At 45.2% G+C, this 27800-nt stretch overlaps 1 protein-coding gene across 5 annotated transcripts in view; it reads right to left on the bottom strand.

The window, feature by feature from the left end:
* The window catches only part of gria1a (glutamate receptor, ionotropic, AMPA 1a), a 63408-nt gene that overhangs the window by 10217 nt on the left and 25391 nt on the right, over nt 1–27800 (bottom strand). For all 5 annotated transcript variants that reach the window (XM_030368883.1, XM_030368879.1, XM_030368880.1 and 2 more), the window contains exons 6-12: nt 25624–25782; nt 25080–25247; nt 23689–23793; nt 23162–23272; nt 19192–19398; nt 17919–18361; nt 559–757 (exon numbers count right to left, since the gene is read on the bottom strand). In XM_030368883.1, the coding sequence (XP_030224743.1) occupies nt 559–757; nt 17919–18361; nt 19192–19398; nt 23162–23272; nt 23689–23793; nt 25080–25247; nt 25624–25782 (1392 nt within the window). The remainder of the gene's footprint in view (nt 1–558; nt 758–17918; nt 18362–19191; nt 19399–23161; nt 23273–23688; nt 23794–25079; nt 25248–25623; nt 25783–27800) is intronic.

Below are 27800 nucleotides of genomic sequence, written 5' to 3' on the forward strand. Positions count from 1 at the left end.
CTTCCTTTTCAGGGGTGGATGATATGGGGCGAATAGTGGGTATGGAGAAAGGGTTTGGGTTGGGGGGAAAAGGGAGGTGGGCGGTGGTGAGAGGATGAACTTAGGAGCCTGACATCTACAGCACTCGCACATGTGCGCTGGATGATGCCTGCCGTGTGTTTGTGCATCAATGTGTGTCTGTGGGTGTCCATGTGTCTTTGTGTGAATGAGTGTCTAACCATTTTGCAATTGATTATCTAAAACCAATCCCTACTCAGCCTCCTTTGGAAGAGAGATCGAGAAAAATAGATAGACAGACACAGATAGAGAGAGAAAAAGAGAGGAAGAAAGGGGCAGAAAGAAGCTAAGACAGAGGAGGAACAAGAGAACAGAGACAAACACACACGAGATGTTGAGACAGAGGAACATAAAGAGGAAACAGAGAGAGACAAACTTTCAGAGAGAGGGAAATAGGGACACTGTGTGTGTGTGTGTGTGTGTGTGTGTGTGTGTTTTAAAGGATGTCCATGTTTCTGATTGCGTGTGTTCGGTCTTGATCTCCATCCAAACTTCTCCCACCCTGAAGAACTCCTTGGTGGAGCCGGCATCCAGCGTGCCGTAGGCGATCTCCGTCTGCTTGGCCAGGTCCTCGGCACTCTCGATGGGGGACACCATCCTCTCCACCGTGAGGAAGGCGGCCAGATTGGCCGTGTAGGAGGAGATGATGATGAGGGTGAAGAACCACCACACGCCCCCCACGATGCGCCCAGACAGAGACCTGATGGAGGCGCAGAGAGCAAAGGGAGGGTTTCTTTAAACCGCTAAACAAGGCAAGAGGAATCATCATGACGTGTGTGTTTGTGCATGTTTATTCAATTTATCGCGCTGTGCAGAGAGGTCATGGTGAATACGGATCTCAGTAATCAGTGGGTGTTTTCCAGAGTATTTTAGTAAATGTGGCCCCGGGGTGGCAGAGAATGACACATGGGGGTAGGGCGGGACCAGACCCAGACAACCAGCCTTTACAGAATGGTGCAAAACAATAGTTTTGTGAATGCTTCACAAAATTATCTTAATTTATTTATCTGCAAAGTCTAGTAAGGGAGGCACTCTATTTATTTGGGTGTGTGGGCCACCAAAGAACCTCCGTTAAAAGTACACCGGTTCATGAATCATAACTATTATTGAAATACAATCTCCTTATGAATACAAACACAATGCAATATAATGTAAATATAACACTGGATTTGGACAAAGACAAAAAAGACCAAACAAACAAAACAAACATGGCAATCAATTTCTTCCCTTCGACTGAATTTGTCAGTTGTGTTGACCTAAATTGCATCACATTCCTCCATCCATTCTGTTCTTGTTGAGCCAGGTCTGGAGGGCTTAGTCCAATGTGCTGAGGCCAGATAACCGCTCCCTCACGAAGAGCCACTAGGCCTCCTGCCTGCCCAACTAATCTCACTTTAAGAAAAGTTGCCAATATGATTAATTAAAACATGCACATTAATTGCCGTGGATTAATAGGCAGCAGGATCACTTCGCCACGGCTGTAATTGCACTTAAAACAAATGGCTGATTTGAAAGCTGAAGGAATAATTCCTGCCGACCACAACTGCTTTTTTCTTCTCCACCTCAAGAGGAGTCGGCTTAAAGGCAAAGAAGAATGTCCTTAAATGTTTTTCCCTCGCCTTGGAAGTCGAGAGGCCCCCGACAAACGGAGAGGGTGAACAAGCTCTTGTTTCAAAAAAGAGAAAGTAAAGAGAAATCATAACAGTTTGGCCCTCACGGCCCACCTTTATGGTGACATGCAAAGTTTAAACGGGAACAAGACAATGGGATTAAATATGAAACTGGGCTGTGAATACCATCATTGTCTGAGATGCTTTTAAGAATTATGGCTGTGTAATGAAAGAGGAAGGCCAGGCCTGGTACAGAGAAACATTTGGGACAGCAGAAAGAGTACGGATGTCTTGTTCAGCCAAGCTGAAGGAAGAAACAGTCGTCACATTTTCCTTTGTTGTGGGTGCCGAGAGTTAGACAAAAAAGCATGCTAAAGAAAATGGCTAGTTACAAGTCATTCAGCAGATGCTTTAAGCCGAAACCACTTAGAGAGGATTGAAAGATAATTACTTTAGTATAATCAGAAGTAAAGGCACTAAATGTAGTTTGTATCTCATTGACATTACCTTTCAACGCATGTGATTATCACGCACACCTGTGTGCTAGTTAAGCACCCGAACAGAGAGTGTAACTAGCTCTCCAGATTGGAACTCATCTTTTCAAGGCATCAAGCAACGTTTGCAGTTGATGAAGTAATTTGTGACCAACATTTATATTAATAATTATGATAACACATTATAATAAAAGACAACCTTCTCAAGTGTGAGACTGGAAGAGAAATGGGGCATCATTTTCCTGATACTGACGCTAGGTGTGGTACACGGGAGTCTTTGTTGGTATTTATATCCCTTGCGCAAAACACCAAACACTATCATCTGAAAGGATTTCATATATTCTAGACTGAAGGCGAGAGACACAGGGAGAAACATGTGTACAGTTGCCGTAAAAGCATACATTCCTCTACTGCTGGCAGACAACAATTGTCTAAGCAATTTTCTCGCTCACTCTCCTTCTCTCTCTAACTAAGTGCCTTCCCTTTCCTTGACTCAGCCTATGTCTCTATCTTTTTCCCACTCTCATACTCAGTCTCTCCCTCTCTCACTAAGAGCCTCTCCCTCTCTCCCTCTCTCAGACTATTTTAGAGTCTATCTTTCTTTTTGTTTCGAGGCTGAGAGGGGGGTTTGCTTTCTGACCGCTAGAACTTACATGCACTTAAAGGGGCAGTGCAACGAAGTTACACATCGAGGCTCCTGTTGGGATAGTGGGAAATATTTGTTTGATCATTTAGTGAAATTTTCCAATATAACCTGATGTAGATTATAATAGCTTCACCAATGACATGTTTTTCATTACTTTTCTATATCGTCGGTGAGCGGAGGGAAGAATATTTTGACTACAAACTGTTTTTGTCGTAAATAAATAAAAAAGTCATAAAAATGGCCGTGCCATTTGTTTCAGACTCCGCCCCCAAGCATTGTGCATTGTGCCAAGGCACTGCCAGGAATGTGGGCATCTGCCTGCAAACAAACTGCCAACTAACGAGGCAACAGGGTGAGGTTTGCACCAGAGAAGAGAGTCTCCCAACACATTCAGGGGAGTCTGTGAATGTCCGTGAATGTCTGTGAATGTTTGTGAATGTCCCTAGTTTGCATGTATTGCCCAGGTGGCAAAAAATGTTATTTTGCAACATCTAATTACACGGGTTCAATTTAAAAGTTGCAGTTAATTATTTATCTTTCCCACTACCCCAGTAGCCTCAATGTGTTAAATCGGTGGACCGCACCTTTAAAAAAAAAAGCACACATACACAAGCAGACATAAGGGCATAAACAAAACACAAAGTGAGGAAGACGGACAGAAAAGACCCAAAGTGTCTGACAGCCTGGCAGGTGCAGAAACAGAGGTGGCTGGCCCCCCTGCGGCGCACTTGTGCCCTAGATTGAGACCATGTGTTCCCAGTGTCTGAGCAGACACTGTTTGTCTTTTCTTTTTCTTCGGTCCAACTCCACCCCTTCATCCCTCCTGCCCCCTGCCCCACATCACATTACTGTGTGAGGCAGCCAGCATTCCCCCCCCCCGTCCCCCCCGTCCCCCGTCTTGGTGAAGCATCACCAGGGAGATGAATGTTCCTTCCAGCTTTGTTGATTTCAGTTCCCTGTTAAAAGCGGTGGCCAATCAATTATTCACACACCGCCGGCACATTATTGCTGAGCATCTCCAGTAAACACCAGCCAGTAATACGAGATTAATACAAAAAAACAAACAAAGAAGCTTCTCAAATTCAGCATCGACAATCTGGACGCCCTGGGCAGTGTTCGTACAAATGCATGTTTGTGTGTGTCTGTGTGTGTGTGTTCAGGGCCACGACCAATACTACAATAGACTAGTTAGACTAATCTATTTCAATATCAGATTATTTTTATTATAAACACATTGATAACCTATGCAATGTGAAGATTAGAAAACTATTAATCACCATTGTAAAAAGATCCCTGCTCTTGAACAGCTGTTGAAAAAAAGATGAAGTTTGGATTACTTTATGAAAGGTCCAGTGTGTTAGATTTAGTAGCAACTAGCACTCATATTGCAACCAACTGAACCCCCCCCCCCCCACCCCCTCCCTCCACCAGCTCACATATCACAGCGGTCATTCGCCAAGCGAGAAGTTAACGATGTGTGTCTGTATCCTTTATTCAGATATGTAAATGGCTTCTGCGTTTACCGTAAACCTAAACGTGTCAACCCACCTAAGCTGGCAAAAAGGCGCAATTGTATTTGTGTGTTTGTGTGTGTTAATGCATGCATGTAGCATGATGTTGTGTGCATGATGCATGAATGATTTTCAGACTGTGGTAGAGCGATCTGCCACAGATTGGATTCAAGATGGTGGGGGGATTTATAACTGACAGACAGATAAGTAACAAATAGAGGTTGGGCTGCAAAATGGGCAGAGGGTTTAATTCTCTCGCATAGCAACTCTTTCAAGAAGATACAGTCTTAAATTCAGTAATTAGGATTTGCTCACAAAGAAAAGGGGGTGATTTAGGTTTGTTTTTGTCTTTTTTTTACTATGAGGCATTTGTTTTCTATGCCAACCATAAATTGGCAGACATGTGTGCCATTACTGTAGAATCGCCAGTAAATCAATAAATGGCAGAGAAAAAAAAATGGCAAGCCTAAATACTGCACATAATTTAATGTGCTGGATTGGGCCATTTCTTCCTGTGCTGAATTGGACCATTTGTTGCTGGCCAACATTTCCAAATCAAACCGAAAAAAATAAGTGAAGAAAGAATAGAACGAACATCAGCAGACCCATAGCAGACCACCTAGTTGGATACACAATGCTTGGTCCTCAATCTCAACTGTCATACGCTCCGAATCTCTCCCCCTCTACATCCACGACCGCTGATTCTGTCGAACCACTAAACCGCAATTAGTATCCCCAAAGCTACCCTTCTTTGATTCCATATGCTAATTAGCATGACTAATGACTTTAGCGAGGGTGAAACTAAATGAGGCACTGATGGCCGCCTTACAATGGATTAGGTATTACGGGCGTTTAAATGGGGGAGAAAATGGTCTCTAATTATAGTGTGATTCTAAGACAAATCAGGGATGGAAAAAGAGTTTTCCGCTAAACTGCTTTCTCCCCCATCCCTTTTCCGACCTCCTTGTCAGCTCGCAGATTCAATTGTGTCGTCTTACAATTGACAGCAGTCGTGCCATGTTATATCCGGCTGACAATCTTTAAAGATAAAGTGACATGTGAGATCCTGAATTAAAATGTACACAAACACAAACATATACACAGACACATACAAAATGGGAGTCAAGCGGTTGTTTGTATGGGATTAATATAATGGGACCATCATGGTGTATTTTGTTTTCCATTGTTTCTCTGCCCATGGTCCCACCTAGAAAACCCAGGTGACTAATGACTCCTCCTGCCACTCATCTTATCTAACTAATGACAAATTAGTCGGCACACAGTCATTACTACTTCAGACTCTTCACAGGCACAATATGAAAATGAGTGTGTTTGTGGTCTAGACAAACTAAATGATCAGAGATACCTTTTCTTCGAATCAGTTGCTATGTGCATAAACTTTATTTTCCCTGACGATCTGTCAGGAAGCTTTTTAAAACAAAATGTTGCATGGCGAGGTCATTTTTAATAGCTGTTTCTATGGCAATTGCATCCACTGTGTGCAGATCTCAGAGCAACAAGGCACAAACAGGGCGTTCTATGTCTCTCTGGAGGGGACATCCATAAGATCATTCGCGCATATTGAACGATTTGCAGTAACAGACACACAGCAATAAATAGTATCTCAGAATATCTTTCTACTATAATAGAAGGCCTGTCGCACCAGTTACTCAAGTTACTCATGTGCGCATGTGCCAAGCAACCTGCAGCTCAGCACAAGCAAACGCATACATACACGGCAATCACGCACATACACACTGCATACACACACCGCACACACATGCGCATGAACCTACATGGAAACACACACGCACGCACACAAACACAGGCACGCGCACGCACCGTACGTCAAGACAAAGGCAAGGACAAACTCGTCAGGCTAAGACGTTATGTTTTTAAACATAACGGCTCCGCCATCGACACACGCGCAGGTAGGAACACACAGGCACGCTCACACACCGCATCGACTCTCACCCTTAAACCCAACGGCACAGCCATCGACACAAGCGCAAGTTGGAACACACACACAAGCACACACACTGCAGTGACACTCGCCCAGGTAAGACGTTATGTTTTTAAACATAACTGCTCCGCCATCGACACACGCGCCCGGGTAAGAACAGACACGCACACTCCGCAGCGACACACTCGTCCAGGTAAGACGTTATGTTTTTAAACATAACGGCTCCGCCGTCGACAAACTCTCCCAGGTAAGACGTTCTGTCTATAGACGGTAGAAATTGCAATAAAAGATCAAGGTCAAGACAATGGTGCTTCTAACACAGCGGAACCCTGGTACTCTAAGTATGCATCCTTGGGTATAGCAGAGCAAGAGCTGTAGCGTGCGCTTTGGTGTGGGCCTAAGAGGGAGGTGGGTGTGGGTATTCAGCACGCAGCACCCACTTAGGAGCATGTTTGCAGTGATTGCATGTTGTTGTAGTTCAGCGCATTGGAGGAGTCACAGATGCGGACCAAAATGTGTTGAAATCTCAAATGATTGCACCAGCCGGATGTGATTTGGCTTTGGGCCTGATTTGGCCCCAGGGCCTTGTGTTTGACCCCCTTTTGCTGCAGGTACACTATCCTAAGCATGATGCCACCTCACCAACTCCCTGCTCCTTAATAAGATGTATCTAGAAATGAATGGTGAGTGTCTACTGAATTATTATTAAACGGTATATGGTTGTTTGGATTCCCTTTGGCCCACCAAGCAATGTCAACAGCAGTGTCAAGCCTGCAAGAAGACACATCGCTACGCAACATTAATGGGTTAGGCGGCTGCCTCAAAGACAAGCCACCTCTCCCTTCCGAGATGTCTTTTCGGCTCGTGTCTATTTTCGCTCCTACCTATTCACGGTGAGATCACGGTGACATTAAAATAACTATTTTAATGCCTGAGGCGGCCTGTCCTGGATTCTCTATCATTCACACACCGAGAATCCAGACCTTTAAAAGGTTTGAGCATAGTGGGAGAAAAGATAATGAGGAGACTCTGTGTTTGTGGCCCGAAGCAATGAAAGCGTAGTACGCTAATACTATGGGAACCGTGTGCAGTGTCTCCACAAATATATTTGTGGAGACGGCTATATTTCCTATAAACATCGTCCAGCGTACATCAGACTTCAACGCAAAATTGATAGGCAGACATTTCCATCTTTATTCATGAATGTTGTTGCCTTTTTATTTTGCTAATTGCCGTTTTGTTATCTTTGCGTGGCCGTTAATCACGTTGGTAGGGAGTGCTTTATCAAGCCGTGATACCAATTACTGCTCAGAGCCGGCAGTGGACATCCTGATTAAACGTCCAGTCATGAAGGAAATGAACGGGAACAAAATGTGTATGGACGGCTTCTAAGAAGTCCCTCTTGACAAAATGATGCACTAAATAATGTGTCTAAAAAATAAGTATCTGTCTATCCCTTTATTTTTTTTCCCTCTGCATCCCACTAAAGGTCAATATTACCATTCTATCAAGTCTGGGATGAAAATATTATGATAATAGGGTAAGCCAAGCTGCAGAATGTATCAAAATTAAATGCTAATGAAATATATTCAGAGTAAACTATGCTCTATTCCCAAATGTAACATAAAAATTGCAGTAAAAAATATATATTTGTTTCACTTTCGTTAAATGGCATGCAAATGACTGCACTGCGATGGCGTAAAACACAAATGCACACACGCACACGCACGCATGCTCGCACACAAACACACACACTGCAAGCTTCAAACTCAGCCTCCTCTTAATCTAGTACCATTCTTTAATCGGTGAAGGCGCAATGAAACCAGGATGCTTGCCGCTCTGACTGTAATCCTGACCTCGGTGGATTCACACCCCGAGAGTTTCCCCACATCCTGTACCCGCTAACTGATTTCACAGGGGGGGGTGTTGCCCTCGTGTGTGTCCCCCCCCCTCATAGATGTTGCCGCCGGCAACACCTTGCTGGTCCTAGAGTGTAATGTGCGATCGCACGCACGCACGCGTGCACGCACACACACACACACATACACACAAGCAAGCACAAAAACAGGAGAATACATATAGATTACTTAAGATGTTATTTGGGGTTATTAGCATTGACATACGCAGCTGTGTGTTACAGGAGGCCTAGCAGTTACAAACATGCTAAGAACACAAGAAGGCTGCATATGAGGTTTTCTGAGCGTTTGCTTATGGAAGAGATTGGGAGCTGCAGGGATAAAGCAAAACACATCTCTGCTCAGTGTTGTCATGGCAGCACACACTGCGGTCCAAGCAGTGCTGATGAGTGATGGAGAGAAAGAGAGAGAGAGAGAGAGCAAGAGAGATAGAGACACTGAAAGACTTTAGTCATCTCACTCCTCCTCAGTTTTCCCCTCCCTGCCTCTCTCCTACCAAGCTCTCTCTCCCTTTCCCTCAATTTTCCCTCCATGTCTTTCTCTCTTGCCCTTTCAATCTTGTTGGTCCTCTCTCTCTCTCTCTCTCTCTCTCTCTCTCTCGATCTTGCTCGTCCACCACCCACTCTTTTCTACAAGCCCCCCTTCTTTTCTTTCTGTTTCTCTCCCTTTCATTCTCCCTCCCCTCTATTTGTCTACCTCTCTCTCCCTCCCTCTCTCTCTGTCTATAAGGTCAAACACACCTACTGCCTCCCGTACTGGAACAACACAAAATGTCATTACACAGGGAAGGCTCTCATTAAGCGCTCCCCCCAGAGACTGCCCGGCCCCGGGCTTCACTGTCTCTCTGCTGTCTCTCTCCCGGTGTTTACCCTGGACCAGGTGGATTCTCCCACTGGAAACGCACACAGGTGTGAGGTACATCCAGACATTTATATTCGGTCACACCTGGGAGGTTGTTAGGCACTTCCTCGTGATAGATACATTTGTACACGCCCTCTGAGCGGGAGTGAAACACTCTGTTTTAAAGGAAGATTTGACAGGAAAGGCGTCTCAGAGGAGGGAATGGGAATCAGCGTCAGTGCGAAGCCCTGATGTTAACGGCTGTGGGTGTTTGTGTTAGTGTCTTCACTCTGCATGAGGGATAAGTGTGATCAAAGATGCCTTCATGCGAGTTTACAGATAAATAAAACATAGGTCGAGCATTGAACTGAACTGTGTGTCAATGAATAAGTCATTCCCTGCGAATGATGGAAACTCAGAAGCTTTGAAACCCGTGCTGCATTTATTTGAAGCAGACAGTGTGCGCTAGGTTTGAGATCATGTGAGAGAAGGTGTAGGTGGCTGCTAATTGGTCCCATTATAATTATTACTATCATTATATTGTTATCAGCACTATAGTTTCATTAACATGAACTTTTTTACATTGGAGTCATAGGCAAACATTTAAAATACAAAACGAAAACATAATATACCACACTGACCAGGTCATTTAATTGGACAAAAGGCATACATGCTGGTATAGACATAAAACAGCATTGGGGCTTTTAACTATACATGTATCCCTCTGCTTTACAGGTGTTTCTAATCATCATTATTTACATTAACCACTAAAGCTGTTAAAGGTATATGTAATTTCGACCGCTAGAGTTCCCTGAATCAAAACAATTACAAAAGACGTGTAAAGAAAGCGAGAGAACCTAGGAATTGCTCCCGCACCCCCATAACAGGTGAAAATCTACCCGATTTGACTGGCAGTTATCATGTTCTACAGTTATTGAGGTTGTATTCAAGTTTAATTTAGTAAATTTTATTCACGTTATTTAATTTCATTCTAATGAAATTTACCCCAAGTAACATAATGTCATAGGCAAGCGCTGCTATATGTGATCAAAACAATCACACAAAAAAATGTCTTTATAACCTGATGTTGAACGTTATTGTAACCTTGTAACTTTACCATGGACATGAAAGTGTTGTCCACAGAATTAGACAGTATTTTGTTATTTTCAAGTTACTGTAACTGATAATGACACTCTGGATAACAGCGTACTGACGTGGGGAACCAAAGATTCCCATATGTATGTCTGTATTTGTCTAGCGGTTTGACCTGATCAGGATCCGGTAAGGAAGCATCAATCCTTTCTTTAAAAGCCATAGTTTGGTTGATACTTCTACGAAATAGGGGGATTACTAAGTACCCTTCCCTGAACAATAGCCTAGATCAAATGCAGTTAAACCGGGGATGGATCACATTTCAAAATGTTCACAATGTAGTCCCTGTTAATAAATGTATCCCACAAGCTGTACAACAGTTAAAATCTGGTGAATCATTGGCAGAGGCAGTCATCTCTGTTGGCGGAGGCAAATAAGTTATGAAATAAACAAACAGAATCTGAATCTGCTCTCGCTTATTACCCTTAACACACACAAGGCGCTTGAGGAACTGCTGTATAAAAGCATTATCCCATTCGAGGTTGTGCTGTTATACTGAATATTAACGCAGCTGACATTATCTTCGGCACTGGTCCTTGGCCTCGAGCAAATCTTCAAGTCGCAGTCGCATGCATCAGGGACGCATTGGACAAGGAATTCATGTTACAGCTAGGAAATTGTAGTTCCTTTGAAGAAATATATACCGCTCAAATAGTGTTGAGGCAAGAATATAGCACTCCCTTTCAAACAGTACTAAAAGTATTGATCCCCATTGTCTGCCCCGTAAGTCCCTTTAAATGAAAACGTCTGCTCAATAGAACAAACAGTAAGTACAAAGGAAGGTATCCCTGATGCAAGCTTGAACTGAAGACTAGCTCAGGTAACAATTCTGAATTGAATACCAGTGTCAAATTTGTAATGCGTGTTAGTGCAGGTTCAGCCATGCACTCCTATTAAAGGCTATCAACATAAATGGAAATTATATACTGTGGACTTATCAAACACTGACAGCAAATCTATGCAAAGATGAATGATAAATTCATCAAATTGAGCCGATTGAATCAGTAATCTATCAGATTGAACCGGCACCTGTAATGAGATACCCGGAGTGAAGGTCATATTTAACTAAATATACTGAATGAATTGATTAGCTGTCATTTGCAAAGACTCTAAAGGAATTAACAGGAATTCCCATGCAAAGGCAAAGAAAAATGCAACACTGCATAACCAACACATAAAATATATATATTTTTTTATCGAGCTCAGGGTGGCATGTTAGAAAGTATATCAAATAAATTGAGCAGTTTATTTATTCCTCAGAGTTTTGACCACCAGATTGAGTAGCTGCTGTACCGGCAGATTGAGTAAGAGTCGCCAGGTGGGATGCAGCGACACCAACACCACATCTACACATGCACAGACACACACACACACACACACATACACACACACACACACACACACACACACACACACACACACACACACACACACACACATCAATTGATGCATAAACATATGTGAAAACACTTGCTTGCTTACATCAACAAAACCAGAAAAGGTGTGCATGAGTCTATTTTCAAATAAACCACCTGGCTGTGACATCAAGCAAAATAACGTGATTGGCGAGAGTGATAAATGAATTTCCATTGGTGTGCAGTTGTGGAGACTGTTTGTCGGTGTGTATGTGTCGGCGTTTGTCTGGAGTCTTTTATCAGCCACGGGATGAGGGGAGAAATACTCCACACAGCAGATCAAACGCCAACAACTGCAGCATGTAGCAGGAATATAGGACATGTTTATAAATCATGGTACGGAGAACAGAGGGAAAACCAGAAAGAGTTTGTGTGCAGGGATGTATGTCATTGTTTGTCTCTCTCTCTCTTCATCTGTGTATGCGGGGTGTCTGTGTCTGTGTGTTGGTGTGTAAGTGCACGTGTGTTGTCTTCTAGCCTTTGTTTGTGTGCACATGTCTGTCTGCTCCGGTCTAGGAGTGCAAGTGTGTGTGGCGCTCTGTCCGTCTGTGTGTGCGATCATGCATTTGCGCATACACTCCAGTGTCTGTGTTAGGTCCAGGAGAGGAGGTGGTGGGAGGTTGAGGGTGATGGGGTTGGGGTTTGATGGCGATGGGTGTGGCCGGATGCTGGTTGGTTGGTGCCGGATGGCGAATGGCTGGTGTTGGATGGTGATCGAATGATGGTGAATGCTAATGGGATGATGTTAGATGGTGATGGGCTGGGTAGTTGTGGATTGTAATGGGCGGGTTTTACATGGTGATAGATGTGTTAGGCATGTGTTAGATAGTGATGCGGTGGTGTCACATGGTGATGAGTGGGTGGTGGTTGATGGGGTGGTGCTGAATGTTGATGGGGTGGTGTTAGAGGTTGATCGGGTCGTGGTGGTTGATGGTGTTGGGCTGTGTGGTGTTAGAGGGTGATGGGGTCGTGGTGGTTGATGGTGTTGGGCTGTGTGGTGTTAGAGGTTGATCGGGTCGTGGTGGTTGATGGTGTTGGGCTGTGTGGTGTTAGAGGGTGATCGGGTCGTGGTGGTTGATGGTGTTGGGCTGTGTGGTGTTAGAGGGTGATGGGGTCGTGGTGGTTGATGGTGTTGGGCTGTGTGGTGTTAGAGGGTGATGGGGTCGTGGTGGTTGATGGTGTTGGGCTGTGTGGTGTTAGAGGGTGATCGGGTCGTGGTGGTTGATGGTGTTGGGCTGTGTGGTGTTAGAGGGTGACGGGGTCGTGGTGGTTGATGGTGTTGGGCTGTGTGGTGTTAGAGGGTGACGGGGTCGTGGTGGTTGATGGTGTTGGGCTGTGTGGTGTTAGAGGGTGATGGGGTCGTGGTGGTTGATGGTGTTGGGCTGTGTAGTGTTAGAGGGTGATGGGGTCGTGGTGGTTGATGGTGTTGGGCTGTGTGGTGTTAGAGGGTGACGGGGTCGTGGTGGTTGATGGTGTTGGGCTGTGTGGTGTTAGAGGGTGATGGGGTCGTGGTGGTTGATGGTGTTGGGGTGGGTGGTGGAAGGGGGAGGAGAAGCAGGAGCCTGTCTTCCCAATGCACCTGTCTGAACAGATAAACCAATAGAGGGGCCCAGATGCCACTAGGACGGGGCGGGTGTGTGAGTGACGGTGCTGACATTTAGAAGGAGCACAGTAAACAGGGCCCTGCGCTGAATAAATAGCACAGGGGACAAAGAGTGAAGCACAGACACCGACAGACAAATGGAGAAATGTGCGTGCACGCTTTTGTGTATGCGTGTGCGTACCACGCGTAGACACATTGAGTGGTAAAGTCAAGCTTGCTTATTTTTATGTGAATGCATTCCCATACATGCACGGGCTAATACACACTCACACAGAGTCCCACGATGCACATCGACTACTAATGTTGAGACAACATATTTAGATGAAGAAAATTGAAATGACAATGAGCGCTCAGCTTTATTAAAGCCGGCTTTGTGTGGATACCCTCCCCCAGAGCAAAATGACCGGCTGATTAAGCAAGGATAGTGGATTGTTAGGGCTGTTTTGTGGCCTTTCTTCTCTGATTAAATGTAGAAGCTGATAGGCTGAGTGCTGGGAGCTGTCTATGGTGCTGAATACACGTCTCTGGTACATTCTGTACTTTCATTGGTAGACATTTAGTGGGAGCTATGAGATGTTTTTAACATTTCTCTTTGTTTTTGCTCTCTTCATCAAGTATTTGTGTATAGTTGTTATACTTGTTTGCTATATTGATCTGATCTGGATTCTGATGAATATTTTTCTTTTGTTTTACACTCCATTGGCATTAGAGAAAATGTATGTGTTAGGGAATGCATCATTTCATATTATTCCCTTAATCGAATAGAAAATTATGTTGTTATTTTAGAACGTTGCAAAACGTAAGGACATTTTGAATGATTGCTTCTCAACTGTGGTCAACTGACTGGGATAAATATAAAAAATTGAGGCATGACGCACTCAGAAAACTGCTTTCATGGTAAAGTGGTGAATTATTTGGTCAATAAAATAAATCATGCCTCAATTTAAAAAAAATCATTCATCCTGTGTTGATGTGTGTGACGCTGGGCATCAGGCTCTACATTAACAGGTAATCGCCATCTGAAAGCTCTCTCTGACAAGGTGGTGCTTTGGAAAGCAATAGCAAGAACATATTTAGCCCCCTTAACACACACACGCACGCGCGCGCGCGCACACACGCACACACACACACACACACACACACACACACACACACACACCCCGACCCCCAGACGAACACCAAACCATCATCTTCTGAATTTTTCGCTATGCCTCCTACTGGAACTAGGTCACCCCAATCTCCAAGGGAGGAGGGAACGCTCGAGGGTGGTATTCAGTAGGGTGAAACATTCACCACGTTGTCTGTGGAGCCCTTACTGGGCCAGCACCACCATGCCCCCCCTGGTATGCATGATGACGCTGGTCCCCTATCAGTATGGGCTTATTTCCCTCCAGTAGGGGGTTGAGTCCCATCTCCACTGGTGGTCGCTCGCCCTCGCCCTCAATGGATGAATACAATGAAAAAGCGCATGAATGGAGAGAAGACAACCAACATATACACACACACACACACACACACACACACACACACACACACACACACACACACACACACACACACACACACATTAAGGTGAATGGACACGCAAGCACACACATACATACATACATACATAAATACATACATACACAAACAGAAGACAACCCACATGAACACACACAGAACGTAAGGTGAATGGACACGCATGCACACACAAATACATACACCGAAGCATACCGACATGTACACACGCACACACACACACGTTAAGGTGAATGGACACGCACACACACACACACACACACACATCCATACATACACAGAAGATAACCCGCATGAACACACACACACACTCACTCACACACATGAAAAGGTTAACGCCCACACACACACACAAATTGTGTAAATCCACACATAATGCATACACACAACGACCAGCACGCGGGAGGAAACGGCAGCACAGTTGCACAGCAACCCCTTCACACATGGAGACAAGGGGGTAATTTACGGGAAGCCTGGTGTGATTCTATTTATATGAGGCACATGGGTGAAAATCCATAGTTACTGCAGATGTAGTCTGTTATGTGATGACTGAGTACTGTGATTCAGTCATGCCTTAAACAAGGACATGTCGTACAGGGGCCACCCCAGTTGAAGGATGTTCGGGGCAGTGAGGGGACTTGACCCCTTGATTATATTTAATAGGGAAATAGATGTTGCCTACAGGTGTTGAGCCTCTCGCTCTCGCTCTCGCTCTCTCTCTGTATCTCCTTCTCTCTGTGTGTGTTGTGTCAGTTCATCTGTTTAACTTGGTGGAGTGGAAACCCCACACCCACTGGCCTGCTACAATATACATATTATATCTATCATTCTATAAAATGCTTTTCTAAAACGTGAATTAAACTGTCCTTGCATATTCTGTTGGACTACGATCATTTAAACAATGACCTACATTCATACTGGGAAGTGGCTAAGCTTCAATCAGGTAAACTGTATGGTTCCTATTAGGAGTAACTGCCACGCTCTGCTAATTTCTAATATAACAGCACTCTGCTACGTACTTTTTGAAAGAAAAGTCTGTTGGTGCAGAACTACCTTCTTCAAATAAAACTCATTTATACATTTTATGATTCATATTAAGGGCTTGGCACTGACGTCAACCAGAAATCAACTGTGTTTGCAGAGTAAATAAGGCATTGGCAAACATCCAGCTTCATGTAGCTTCTAAGGTTTATAATGGAAGAGTAAATCACAAGTTTTGCTTCCTTGAAAGCGATAGTTCCTCAAGTTTAGAAGTAGTAGCAATCAAATCAATGATTTAAAGAAAAATGTGTGACTACCACAGTCGCTGAAATAAAGCGCTTCAAGGATTACGCCACCCCAGAAAGGTTAATAACTTTGATCAATAAAAAACTAATAACAAATGGTGTGTTCCCATCTGTTTGTTTCCAACCTAAGAAAAACAATATTAGTTTGGAAATCAATTACAAATAAAAGCATAACAGCTTCAAAACATAATTTAACCTTCTGCAGTTCTTAATTTTTCAGATCACAGGGCTACATGATTCAAGTTTATGGTTTATTGATCCAAAAATTTGTATATTTTGCGAAATATTGCTTAAAAAAACAGCTCTTTATGAATCATGGTTTCTTGCGCATCCACTGAATTTTTCAGAAATCTTCCTTGTTGGTTGGCTTGGCTGCTAAATAAATAAGCAAAACCTCAAACCATGGTCATCAATTATTAAAGCAGAGAATATCCCCCAACAAACCATTTACAATCTGTTTTCCTTACTTTCAAGCTTAATTTCTGGGACTTTTGCATGATGCCACAATTTAACAATATCCACAGACATATCCTGGGCTACAGAGACAGAGAAAAAGAAATATCTGAGTATGATACCAAACCTTTGTTGTGCCGTGCAAACAACAAGCAGCCACAACAACAAAACTGACCACCAACTAGTCAAGTCTGACCGAGACCAAGGGGCATCTTCTAATTGGATACTCTATTCCAATTTGGAAAAGTACAACTTTTGAAATCTCTTGTCAGTGGCCCTGAACTACTTTCTCCTGTGGGTTCAGCAGGGTGGTGGGCTCCAGGGCTGACATTCAGCTCCCTGCGCCTCCTTGGGTCTCTCTGGAGCAGGCTTCCAGGGCCCACCTCCGGCTGCCACTAATTTCAGACACTCTAATGAGATTTTTAATTGGTGACCTTTCGGCGAGTGGTTCCATACCACAGCTCGTGAGAGGACTCTGTACGACTGTGTATTTGTGTGAATGTGTCTGTGTGTGTGTGTGTGTAGAGCACTCCACCAGGCAGTACCCCACGCAAGAATCCTCATCACGAGGGTGTGCCCAAGATTCCACATTTATGAATTCTTTCAGCCTCTACGTGTTCATAGATACATGCGACTAATCCAACCGACATTCAAAGTAAATGAAGCTGGTTCTATATTTGAGAGTGCAACTACTTTGCCTAACCCCTACCTGCGCCTTAATGTCCCATTGCTTTGGATTAAATCATGTCCTAAAGGAGAACTTTGCAATTGAATGCCTAAGCACCCTCCTGTAAGCATTCCCGCCTTGCTAAATGTCTTGATCTGCGTTCACTGTAAGTCACTTTGGACAAAAGCTGCTTCTAAACGACTAGTCTGATTATTAGAATCGTAAGGTAGTCATTAAAGCTGTAGAAACTGCAGGGTTGATGAGCCAGACACTTGACAGTGTCGGAACAGTTTTGCTACATCCTCTATGAAACAACCGAAAAAGCATAGTGCCAAGGACAATGAATCGGTACCCGTTTGTGTTCAGGACAATAAAATGAGGAGATAAGTCCTTCACAGCGATTACACAATGGCTGTGCTGAGCGAAGCTTGAATTTTGTCCAAAACCTGTAAGAACATTATTCTGTACTAGAGGACACTGTGTCATATTAACTAACCTCACAACCACCTCTAAAGGTCATCCCATCCCCTGCCCACTCACCCTCACATAAACTTCATCAGTCACACGTTTGCCCTCCCTCACTCACTCACTAGTTCCCGCCACCCTCAGCCTTATTCACATTCACTTGCCTACCTATTTAAAGAAAGCTCCACACATTAAAGTTTACTGTGGCGTTGGGAGACCACGCATGTGTTGTTCAGCTCCACATCCGTCAGTCCATCCACCCATCCGTCAGTCCATCCACCCATCCGTCAGTCCATTCGTCCATCCAACCTGCTCTTACCTGGGTGAGATGTCACAGCCCTGCTGCATGAAGGCCCCCAGGGAGAACCAGAGGGAGTTGAAGATGCCAAACTCATTGTTCTGCTCGGGGCTCTGCTGGGCGGGGTTCTGCTGGCCGGCGGACTGGCCCTGCTGGCCCCCGTTGGCCGAGGCCTGGGTGGGGGACTGGGGCTCTCCGCCCTCCTCATAGTCCTCGGCGTGCCACTCGTACGGGCTGAAGCGGCTGACCAGGAAGAGCACCACGCTGACGCCGATGTAGGCGAACACGATGCACATCCAGATCTCGTAGGCCAGCGGGTCCAGGAAGGAGAAGACCCCCGGCTTGGACTTGGTGGGCTTCTTGATCATGATGGAGATGCCCAGGGACATGAAGGGCTTGGAGAAGTCGATCACCTCCTCGCGCACCAGGGTGATGGTCAGAGGAGCCACCGCCACGTCCGCTTTCTGAGGATAGCGGCACACGCACGCACACACGCACACACACACACACACACACGCACACACGCACACACGCACACACACACACACACACACACACTTAATAGTTGATTAAGGCTGGTCGATGATCATTAGGTTCCTCCCCTTAATCATTGGTTTTCTCTCTGTAGATCACCTAAAGTGTCCCGTCCCAAGTCCATGTTAATTGATAGTACTTGTTCATGAATACAATCCGCTGTGTTCATCAGACCAAAGAGGAAGGATTTATAAGAGGAACCGAATGGAAAATTGTCACTGTGAGTGTCCTCCGTAAAAAATAGGTAGATAAATAAAGATATAAAAATCGAACAAACCTTAATTAACCACATTTTGAATATAGCATGTTACTTTAATTGCTTTAATCCATTCTCTAATCTGGTTAAAATCACGATTTTGATGTCAAACAAGATGAGCTGAGGTTTTTAAACCAGTGTCTAATCTGTTTTAAGTCATGATTTAGAAAGGAAAAGGAACAATCTCAGGACTTTAATCCATTCTCTATAATGGTTTAGGTCATGATTCACACATGAAACTGGACGATCTCATAATTTTAATCCATTCCCTTAAAAGGTTTAGGTCATGATTTAGACGTGAAACAGGATGATCTCAGGACTTAAATCAATTCAATAAAACGGATTAGATCATGATTTAGACATGAAACAGGACAATCTCAGCACTGTAATCCATTCTCTAAAACAGTTTTGACTTGAAACAAGATGATCCCATCATAACTCTCTAATCCGGCTTTAGATCCCGGTCCAGATTTAAAAACCGGAGTCCGACCCGGTCCTGCTCACCCCGTACACCAGCTCCCCCACCATGCCGTTCCACATCTTGGTCTCGGGGTCCCTGGCTCCGTACTTGCCGTCCGTGACGATTTTGAGCTTGTAATGGTAGCCCACGTGTTTGGCTATCTCGGCCGCCAGCTCCACGATGTAGCCCTCGTACTTATCGTTGCCCGCCAGCTGCTCGTGGTTCTTCTTCAGCATCACGTACGGAGACTCCTGATTGGGGGAAAAGGGGAGGAAGAGCGTCATGGAAACAGGTGTTGGACTCCGTGGCCGTCGTGGTGGTATGGGTTGAGCACCGCGCTGAAGTGGTGACAATGGAGCATTCAATCTTTTTTTAAATAATGTCCATGCAATATAAAATACATCCCAACATCGGTTGTAATGTAGTAAGCCTTGCAAACAACACTGCTGTGCATCAATGTCGAAAAAAAAAATCATGATACATGATAGAATTAACAACGCTATGATGTAACGGGTTGACACCCTTATGTGCTGATTATCTCTGAGACAGATTTATAGCTAATCAATAAAGATTTAGCACACGCTGTCATCTTTAGTAGCCGAGAAGCTAGGATGGATGTGTCTCAAACTGATTTATATCAATCCTTTTGTCGCAGCAGATATTCTTCCTATTATCTTGCGTGCAGCTGTGGTTATCGTCCAAGAATAGAGACATGAAAAAAGTCTGTTTGAAATATAATTATTGCTCTGAAAGCATCGCTGTGAAAGATAATTACGTGAAATAACAAGGTATCATTTGTACTTTGTTCCTGGCAACTATAAGGTATAATTTATCGTAGGCTTAAACATTATCATTACTGTGGCGTTGTGTCATCGAGGTGTGCGCTCAATTCAGGGTCCAACAGAGCGAAGCAAACAGGAAAGGGACAGTGATGTCAGGGCGCCTCCAACTCTGAAGTGTCAGTGCGCGTGTGTCTCTGCGTGTGCGTGACGTATCAACCATATTAAGCTGTGAAACAGTGTAGAGCCAATCCACCCGTCTCATTATGCGACATTCTATAGACAATTCATATTACATTGACCGAACTGGTTGGGTAAGAAGATTATAGCTCACGTTACACCTGGGGCTCTCTCTCTCTCTCTCTCTGTCCCTCTCTCTCTCATCATTCTAGCTCTCAAGTGACTCTCTCCAGCTGTCTCTCTCTCTCTCTCTCTCTCTTTCATCTGTCTCTCGGTCTCTGTCTGCTGGCTGTCTATCTCTCTGTTTTCTGATCTCTCTGTTCTGTTCTCTTTCTGGGCCTTGCAGTTCCCCTTGGTTTAAGACACTGATGTATCCTATGGGATTTTGTTAGTATCTGTTATAACAACAACAAAAACGAGGCAAGTATTTTTTCTGGAGTTATATAAGTGGATAAATGGACAATCCAACAAGTTGTTTAAAAAAATAATCTTTTGCAATAAGAAACCAAGACTCTCTTGTTCTTGTATTTTGTGCATTTTACATGATCCTCAAAGTTTCATCAGGCTGCTCTCTCTCACGGTTGCATCTGAGTCTACGGTAATCAGCGTTACACACGCACAAGAACCACGAAAAAATCCTTGACCGTCAGGCTTCTGGCAGGCGTCCAGAGCCTGACTGCACCCCTGGGAGACAGGGGGCAGTAGGGAGGGGAAAGGTCAAGCACAGAGGACCGTGGCAGTCTGTTTTTATCTCTACTGACAGACAGACCGAAAACAAACAAAGGAATAAATGAATGGCGAGACACAAACACACACACACACACACACACACACACACACACACACACACACACACACACACACACACACACACACAGTCACACGTAGTCACACGTAATCACATACAAGCACACACAAGCACACACAAGCACACATAGCAGAATTCAGAGGACTAAACCTTGTCATGATATTTATCACACAATTCAGCATGTGCTTATATATACATACAGTATATACGTACATATACTGTATGTAGTTGTGTAGAGACAGAGAGAATAAGAGACGGAGATAGAGAGGGAGACAGAGACAGAGAGAAACATTACATTGAATAAACACAATCCAAAATGGATTGAACACAATAGCTGAAACATAATGTATTTTGTGTCAAGCATAACACAAGACATATGAATCCCCTGAATCTAGCTTGCCGTCAACTGAAACCAATTCCAGCAACAGCTTTGTAGAACAATTTCAGGAATTAGATTCACTCTGGTATCGCATTAGCCTTTCTGTCGGAAAGCCCATTATAAAGACGCAATACAGATGCACATGTAGTAGTTGAGTGCACAACCTCCATCTAATAACCAATTCCTTGCTCACAAACACAAAAAAAAACAAGCCTTAAAAATGTTGCCCCATGGCTCTGCTTTGGCCTAAAATCCGTTGTGTGCAAGCAGCAAGCTTGGCTGCTAGATTAGACACAGCTAGCCTGGCTACTGGAGTGAACAGCTGCCAACCCAAGCTTGTCTGGGTCCACAGGCCCGGCGCAGCAGGGATTGCAGCGACACACCGGGTACAAAATCCCTCAGCCCATTACCTTTCACAGTAATGGACTGCTACACCGCAACACTGTTTGTGCCGGCCCCCACACAGGATATTGCCCTACCCCCCACCTGAAAAAATAAATAAACAACCACAAGCGTTTTCCGAAAACAAAATCGCACCGCTGCAACTGAAAGTGATAGCATAAAACAAGTGAATCTCGGGGAGAGGTTTATTAATAAAACATTTTACACCGCCCTCTGCCATGAAGGCTTTAAAGCCGAAACTCGCTTTTGAGCGAGGCAGGGAGCGCGCGGGGAGGGGGGGGGGGGGGGGGGGCAAATCGCCTGCATCCTGAGTCTGTGAGGGGCTCATTTCACATGTGCCGTCCCCCTAGAGCAGAGCCCCAACACGACGCTGCCGCCCCTGTTCCCTACGCTCCAGAGGAACCTGCCTGAGCCCCAGCAGCACCCAGCGCTCCGCCTCCATACAGAGGATGAGTCAGAGAGCATCTCTGGCGCGTTCGCTCCAAAACTCATCAGCGCTGCCCTGAGGCTTGTTTCCCCCCCCGGAAAATGACAAAACATTTAGAAACGCCGAAGCGCCGTGAGCAGGGTGCACGAGGTGTCCGTCAGCGGCTGGCATCGTCGCGGCGGGACCGCGGCTATAAATACCACGGCCGTGCGCGGACTGCCCACGCGCTTCACAAGCGCCGCATCACGGCGACCGTAAATCCGGCTTTACTCATGCACCCCACCTCAGCTCTCTCCAGCCCACCTCCCCCACACTCACAGCCTCCTCCAGCCGACCCCCTCGCCCTTCCGACAGGGGGGTTTGCTCCGCTGTGGTTTGGGGGTTATTCTCCCCACCAAAAGATAACAATGGACGGACAGACTTCTGGACAGACGGTTTCCGGACGGCTCCCAGAGACGTGGCCCACATCGATGTGTCGGATAAAGATAAAGACGGCGGGAGCTAGGCAGACAGCTGAAGGACGGGCCGGTGTGTGGAAGGCCTTTGGGATGACGAGGCTGCTGTTATTCTATCCAGCCCTGGTTCTGGTTCAACCCCTGGTTCAAAGCTCAGAGGAACCACCCTAAGAACCACTCTGCAAATGTGCTTTCTCGAATTAACGCAGAGTATACACATAATGGCGTTATGCAATGTATGCACTTTGACCGTATAGACTGTATGTACTGCATAAAGCGTGAAAATGAATAGCCAAACAACATAATCCCACACATCCCATCCAACTATAATTCAGAGGAGGCACTCTATCTGTAGAGGGAGAGCAGGATAGAACTAGTCTAAATAACAATATTAGTACTGATTTTCAGGCAGCTGTGTGCTTGCTCTGCAATACAGGAACGCGCTCAAGAAAGAAATATGAATAGATGACATTTTACTCCGTAGTCTTTAGTCCCCATTTTATAACCAAACTGTGACCCTGTGTCCTATTTCACCTGTTCTTTCAATATCTCGTTTACAAAACCCTGTGTTATGTCTTTCTCACCAGGATGGTGGTGACGATGTACGTTCTGTTCTGGAGGCTGTAGGTATCGTTGCTGCCCCGTACAAAGTGTGCCGTGTTCACGTATTTCTCGTTCTCGTTCCAGTAGCCCACCTATAATAAAAGAAGAGGAAAGCCAGGAGGTAAAAACAACCCATGAGATTGCTTGACTTAGCAAGGTCAGCCTTGCAGTGACAAAATCTAGCAAGGTCGGCCTTGCAGTGAAAGGCTTGTTGGCTAGTCCTTTATATGTTCGACAAGAAATCAAATAATACTCTTCACGCTTTTTGTGCAGAAGAGCACTACAAATACTGCAAGCAAAACACCAGAACAATAACACATGAAATAAATAACATAATCAGAATCACAGAGATACATTCCAGCAAAAAGAAATACAGGTAAAACAGTAAAAATAACATAAAGCCCCAATTCTATAAATTGCAATGCTATGTAACCAAAATAATGTTTGGTAAACGCGGTAGAGACCCATTCTCAGTATTCTCCAGTCAGTATTCAGGCGGTGAGCTAACCTTCTTGGGTCCAGAGAGAGCTAGCTCCATCACGCTGACAGTGAAGTTGGTCCTGCGCCCTTTCTCATTGAACTGGATGTGACCGGTCAGCCCGTCGATACGAACCTGTACACACAATAAATCGGGGATGTTCTTTTTCAATTGAGCTTTAAGAAAAAGGGCACCCTTTTGCAATTACGCTGCATTTCTTCAAATACAGCTGAGCAGCAAGCGATCGCGTGCAGACTGTTGGCATGCAATGTGATTGCACTGAAAGTTTGTATAGGATTTGTTTGCAATGGGTAAAAGCTTGCGGTACACATGTGAACATTGGCAGTGCAAGCCAGACGGCGTGTGTGGTGCAGTATGTTTGTCTTGGCTGTGCACTGAAGTTAATTGAGCGACTGAGGCTTCAATCTCCAGTCCGTCCCCAGGCAGATGGCTAGATTAACTCTGACCAGGCCTCCAAACAGCCATGCTGCACATAGAGCCCAGGGGCTGTGCACACACACGCACGCACGCACGCACGCACGCACGCACGCACGCACACACGCACACACGCACACACGCACACAAACACACACACAGATGCACTAAGCTCATTAGTCAAATGTTGTGCACAAATGTAGGATGGGTATGCAGGCGAACTAACACACACACACCGACACACAAACAAACACAAACATTTGCAACTTTAACTTCGAAAAAGTTAGGTCATTTTCAAAATGTGCGTGCTTGAGTATGAAACCATGCGTGTGTGCCCATGTGTGACATCAAGAGCCCTAGCCACTCCAAATATTGCATTACCAAACTCAATTGTTGTTGTCATATTTCATGACGGTCACAGCCGAGGCACGTGGCCTGCGGGTTTTGTTTACTGGGAACGATGTCAGTTTTGATACTGGTGAGTTCTGCTACAACTTAATGTGAACTTTACACGACAGAATGAGACCTCATTTGTTCAGGCAGCCCAGACTCCAGAGTGCTTAGCCTAGGTGCCACTCAATGACGCAAGTATGCGCGCAAGTATTCGTGTGCAATATCTGTGTGTATGAATATGTATGTGAACACGTGGGCAAAGGAGTGTGTGTTCCTAGTGTGCATATGAGTATGTGTTTATGTGTGTGTGGGTTTGTGCTTGGGGTTATATATATATTGGCATATATCTAATATTCGGATAGATGTATTATTGTATGTCTTTGTAAACCCTGTTCGTCTTGCTTACTCTTGTGTGTAGATGTGTATCTGTATCTGCGCGGTGATGTGTGTGTGCGCCTGCGTGCGCGCCTGGGTGTGTACATGCCTGCATGCATTTGTGCGTCATGCGTGTGCGCATGTGTGCGCATGTGTGTGTGCGTGCTATGGTCCATGCACGTGTGTGCTCGTGTGCACGTGCATGTGTGTGTCTGGACCTGCTGCAGTGCTCTCTGGATGTCAATGCCCTGTCCCCAGGGGGCCGGCGGGTTCGCCAGGCATTCGCCGGCGTTGCCCCGGCGCGAGATATCGATCCTCTGCCTCCTCAGGTTCTGGAAGGCCGTGGACATCACTTTAACACCGTCGTACGTCAGGGCGCCAGTGTACTGCGGAGGAGGAACAACACAAGGCAAACCGGTGGACGTCAAACTAATGATAAAGATATAGCCCGCATAATATTATTGGAAGGGAGGAAGGGAGTGAGATATGGTTTGTAGACGTGTGGTTTCAATGGAAGTATATGAATATATATATAAAAATATATACCCAGATTCTCTTGGTTCATGTTTCATTATTTTTTAAGCTTACATTTTACAGGAACCACATGGGTAATGGCAAGCTATGGTTACTATAGAAAAAACGATCTGGTTAAATGTCATGCTCCCACTGTTCTCCATGGGAAGCAAAGTGGTAAGCGGTGCAGTGCTTGCATCAAAGGGTTTTTAGAGAGAAAAGGGGAAAACCCCATCAGAGAAGAGATACCTTGAGGCTTCTCTTGGGCATTTTGACGTCTTTGTTGTCAAACTCCATCCACTGCTGCACCACTTGGCTGACGCCCGGATCAGAGTTGTTCACAAGCTGGAAACCCGTGATGTTGGCCCCGCCTTTCCTCAGGTCCGTCAGGTCGATGTCCAGGAACCCCTGCGATGACAGACACGCAGACAGATGAGCGGACAGACAGGCCGATATCACCAAGACGGATGGACAACGGGAAAGACCATCGGTCAGGTAGGTGGAGGGTCGAGCAGACAAGCAGACACGAATGGCTCAGGGAGTGCCATTCAGTGTTGGTTTACTCAAATCCTGTAGTGTATATGTGTTACAGGGTGATTATGAACATTGGATGTACAAGAGATCAAGAAACCAGCGAAGAAGCTTCTCACTAAGGCTTCCAAATGAAGCGATTTGTGCCGAAAGGGCAACTCCGGAGAGTGCGCAGGGTTGCGTCTCCTGGTTTCAGCCATTGCAGAGGGCATGGGGGTTAATTGCTTCTACCGAAACAGAATATCTGTCTTTCATGTCGACATTATTAGACATGCCGGAGCTCGACCCCGTCCCCCCCTTAGGGAGACGGGCGGTGGTAAAGGCAGAGGCAGAGCCCACATCAGATCAAAAAGGTTTGCAGCTAATCGCACAGGCGCCGTGGTTAACACCATAAGCTACTCTACACAATGGGCGGATCAACACATTGTAGGAGTCGCTCTGAATCTGAATGGACAGAATGAAAAGAAATAGGGGAAAGAAAGGAAGCAATCGATTGGTAGAGCCAACACATTCTGGCGACAAAAAGATGGAGGAGAGAGAGAGAGAGAGAGAGAGAGAGAGAGAGAGAAGAGTTTGAAAGAGAGAGCAAGCAAGACAGAGAAAGGGCCAGAGGACCAGCAAGAACGAGAGAGAGGGGGAGAGAGTGAGAGAGGAAATTGCAGGAGAGGGGACGATTGAAGAGCGAGGGAGACAGGGATGATCAAGAGAAACAGAGGGAGAGATGGGAAGAAAGAGAGACGGAAGAAGAAAGCGAGATAGAGAGAGGGAGCAGGGGGTGAAACAAGAGCCACATCCAGTCTCCCAGTAGGTTGTCTGCCAGGATTTCAAGCAAGGGATGCAGAGAGTGGGAGTTAAAGAGAGCAGAGCATGGCAAAGAGCCATGCTCCTTGACAAGAAGGAGAGAGAGAGAGAGAGAGGCCGATAATCGAAAGGGGAAAATGTGTTGGTTGTTATGGGACGCCTTTTCTACACTGTTGGGCTGTTCAACTGAGCAACAACTGCGTCCAAAGACAGCTGCTTTTATATGCGGATCAAACAAGTCTGTCTCTCTGGATTATACCGAAATTCTAGGTGATAAACATCACCTTCCAGTTATCCATAGACCTCCCCTCTCACTGCCTCAACCTCACACCTTACCATGCTTTTTCTAAAAGTCACTGTTATGTGTTCTGCATCTGAGCGAGTTGAACGGAGACATAACTCAATACATTACAATTACCTCTGGTCATTTAGGAGAGGCTTGTATCCAAGGCGACTTACAGCACATTTGTTCTCAGCCATGAATCAATGCATAATATTGTGACAAATGGCTGAAAATATAACATTTGGAAACCTTACTCTGCTAAAATGCGAATAAAAGGAGATAAGAGCAGTGGCTGTAGGTAGGGAAACCTGGACGCCCCCTCGACCCACCCGCCCAAGAGGTTCAGATGAATGTGTGTGCCTGCCACTCTCTGGGACCAAGGGATTGCCGGTGACAGGCCGGGGCTGATGGGTGGCCCGGCAGAGATGAAGGGAAAAGAGAAGGATCCAATCTCCGGCTCCGTCTCATGCCTATCTTGATGGATCTGGGTTGCCAGGTATCCATATTTCTCCGCCCAACAGATGTCTGTTGTGTCTTCTCCTTTTTTCTCCCTCACCTTCTTCTGCTCCATGTGCCGGTTAATGCAGTGCATTAGGATGAGCAGGTTACTATAGAAACAAGATCCGTATTTCTCTAGCCGATGCTCACACATAGGTTGGAAGAAGAGGAGGAGGTTGAATGAAGGCTACGAGTAATAAACGTATTGCTTCTGTATTTGTGGATCTAAACAATGCCCTCTGCCTTCACGCTACAACTCGATATTCACAGACACAAACACACATATTTGTATGAGCTCATCATATATTATTAT

This window comes from Gadus morhua, chromosome 10 (genome assembly GCF_902167405.1).
Source record: "Gadus morhua chromosome 10, gadMor3.0, whole genome shotgun sequence".
Taxonomy (NCBI): domain Eukaryota; kingdom Metazoa; phylum Chordata; class Actinopteri; order Gadiformes; family Gadidae; genus Gadus; species Gadus morhua.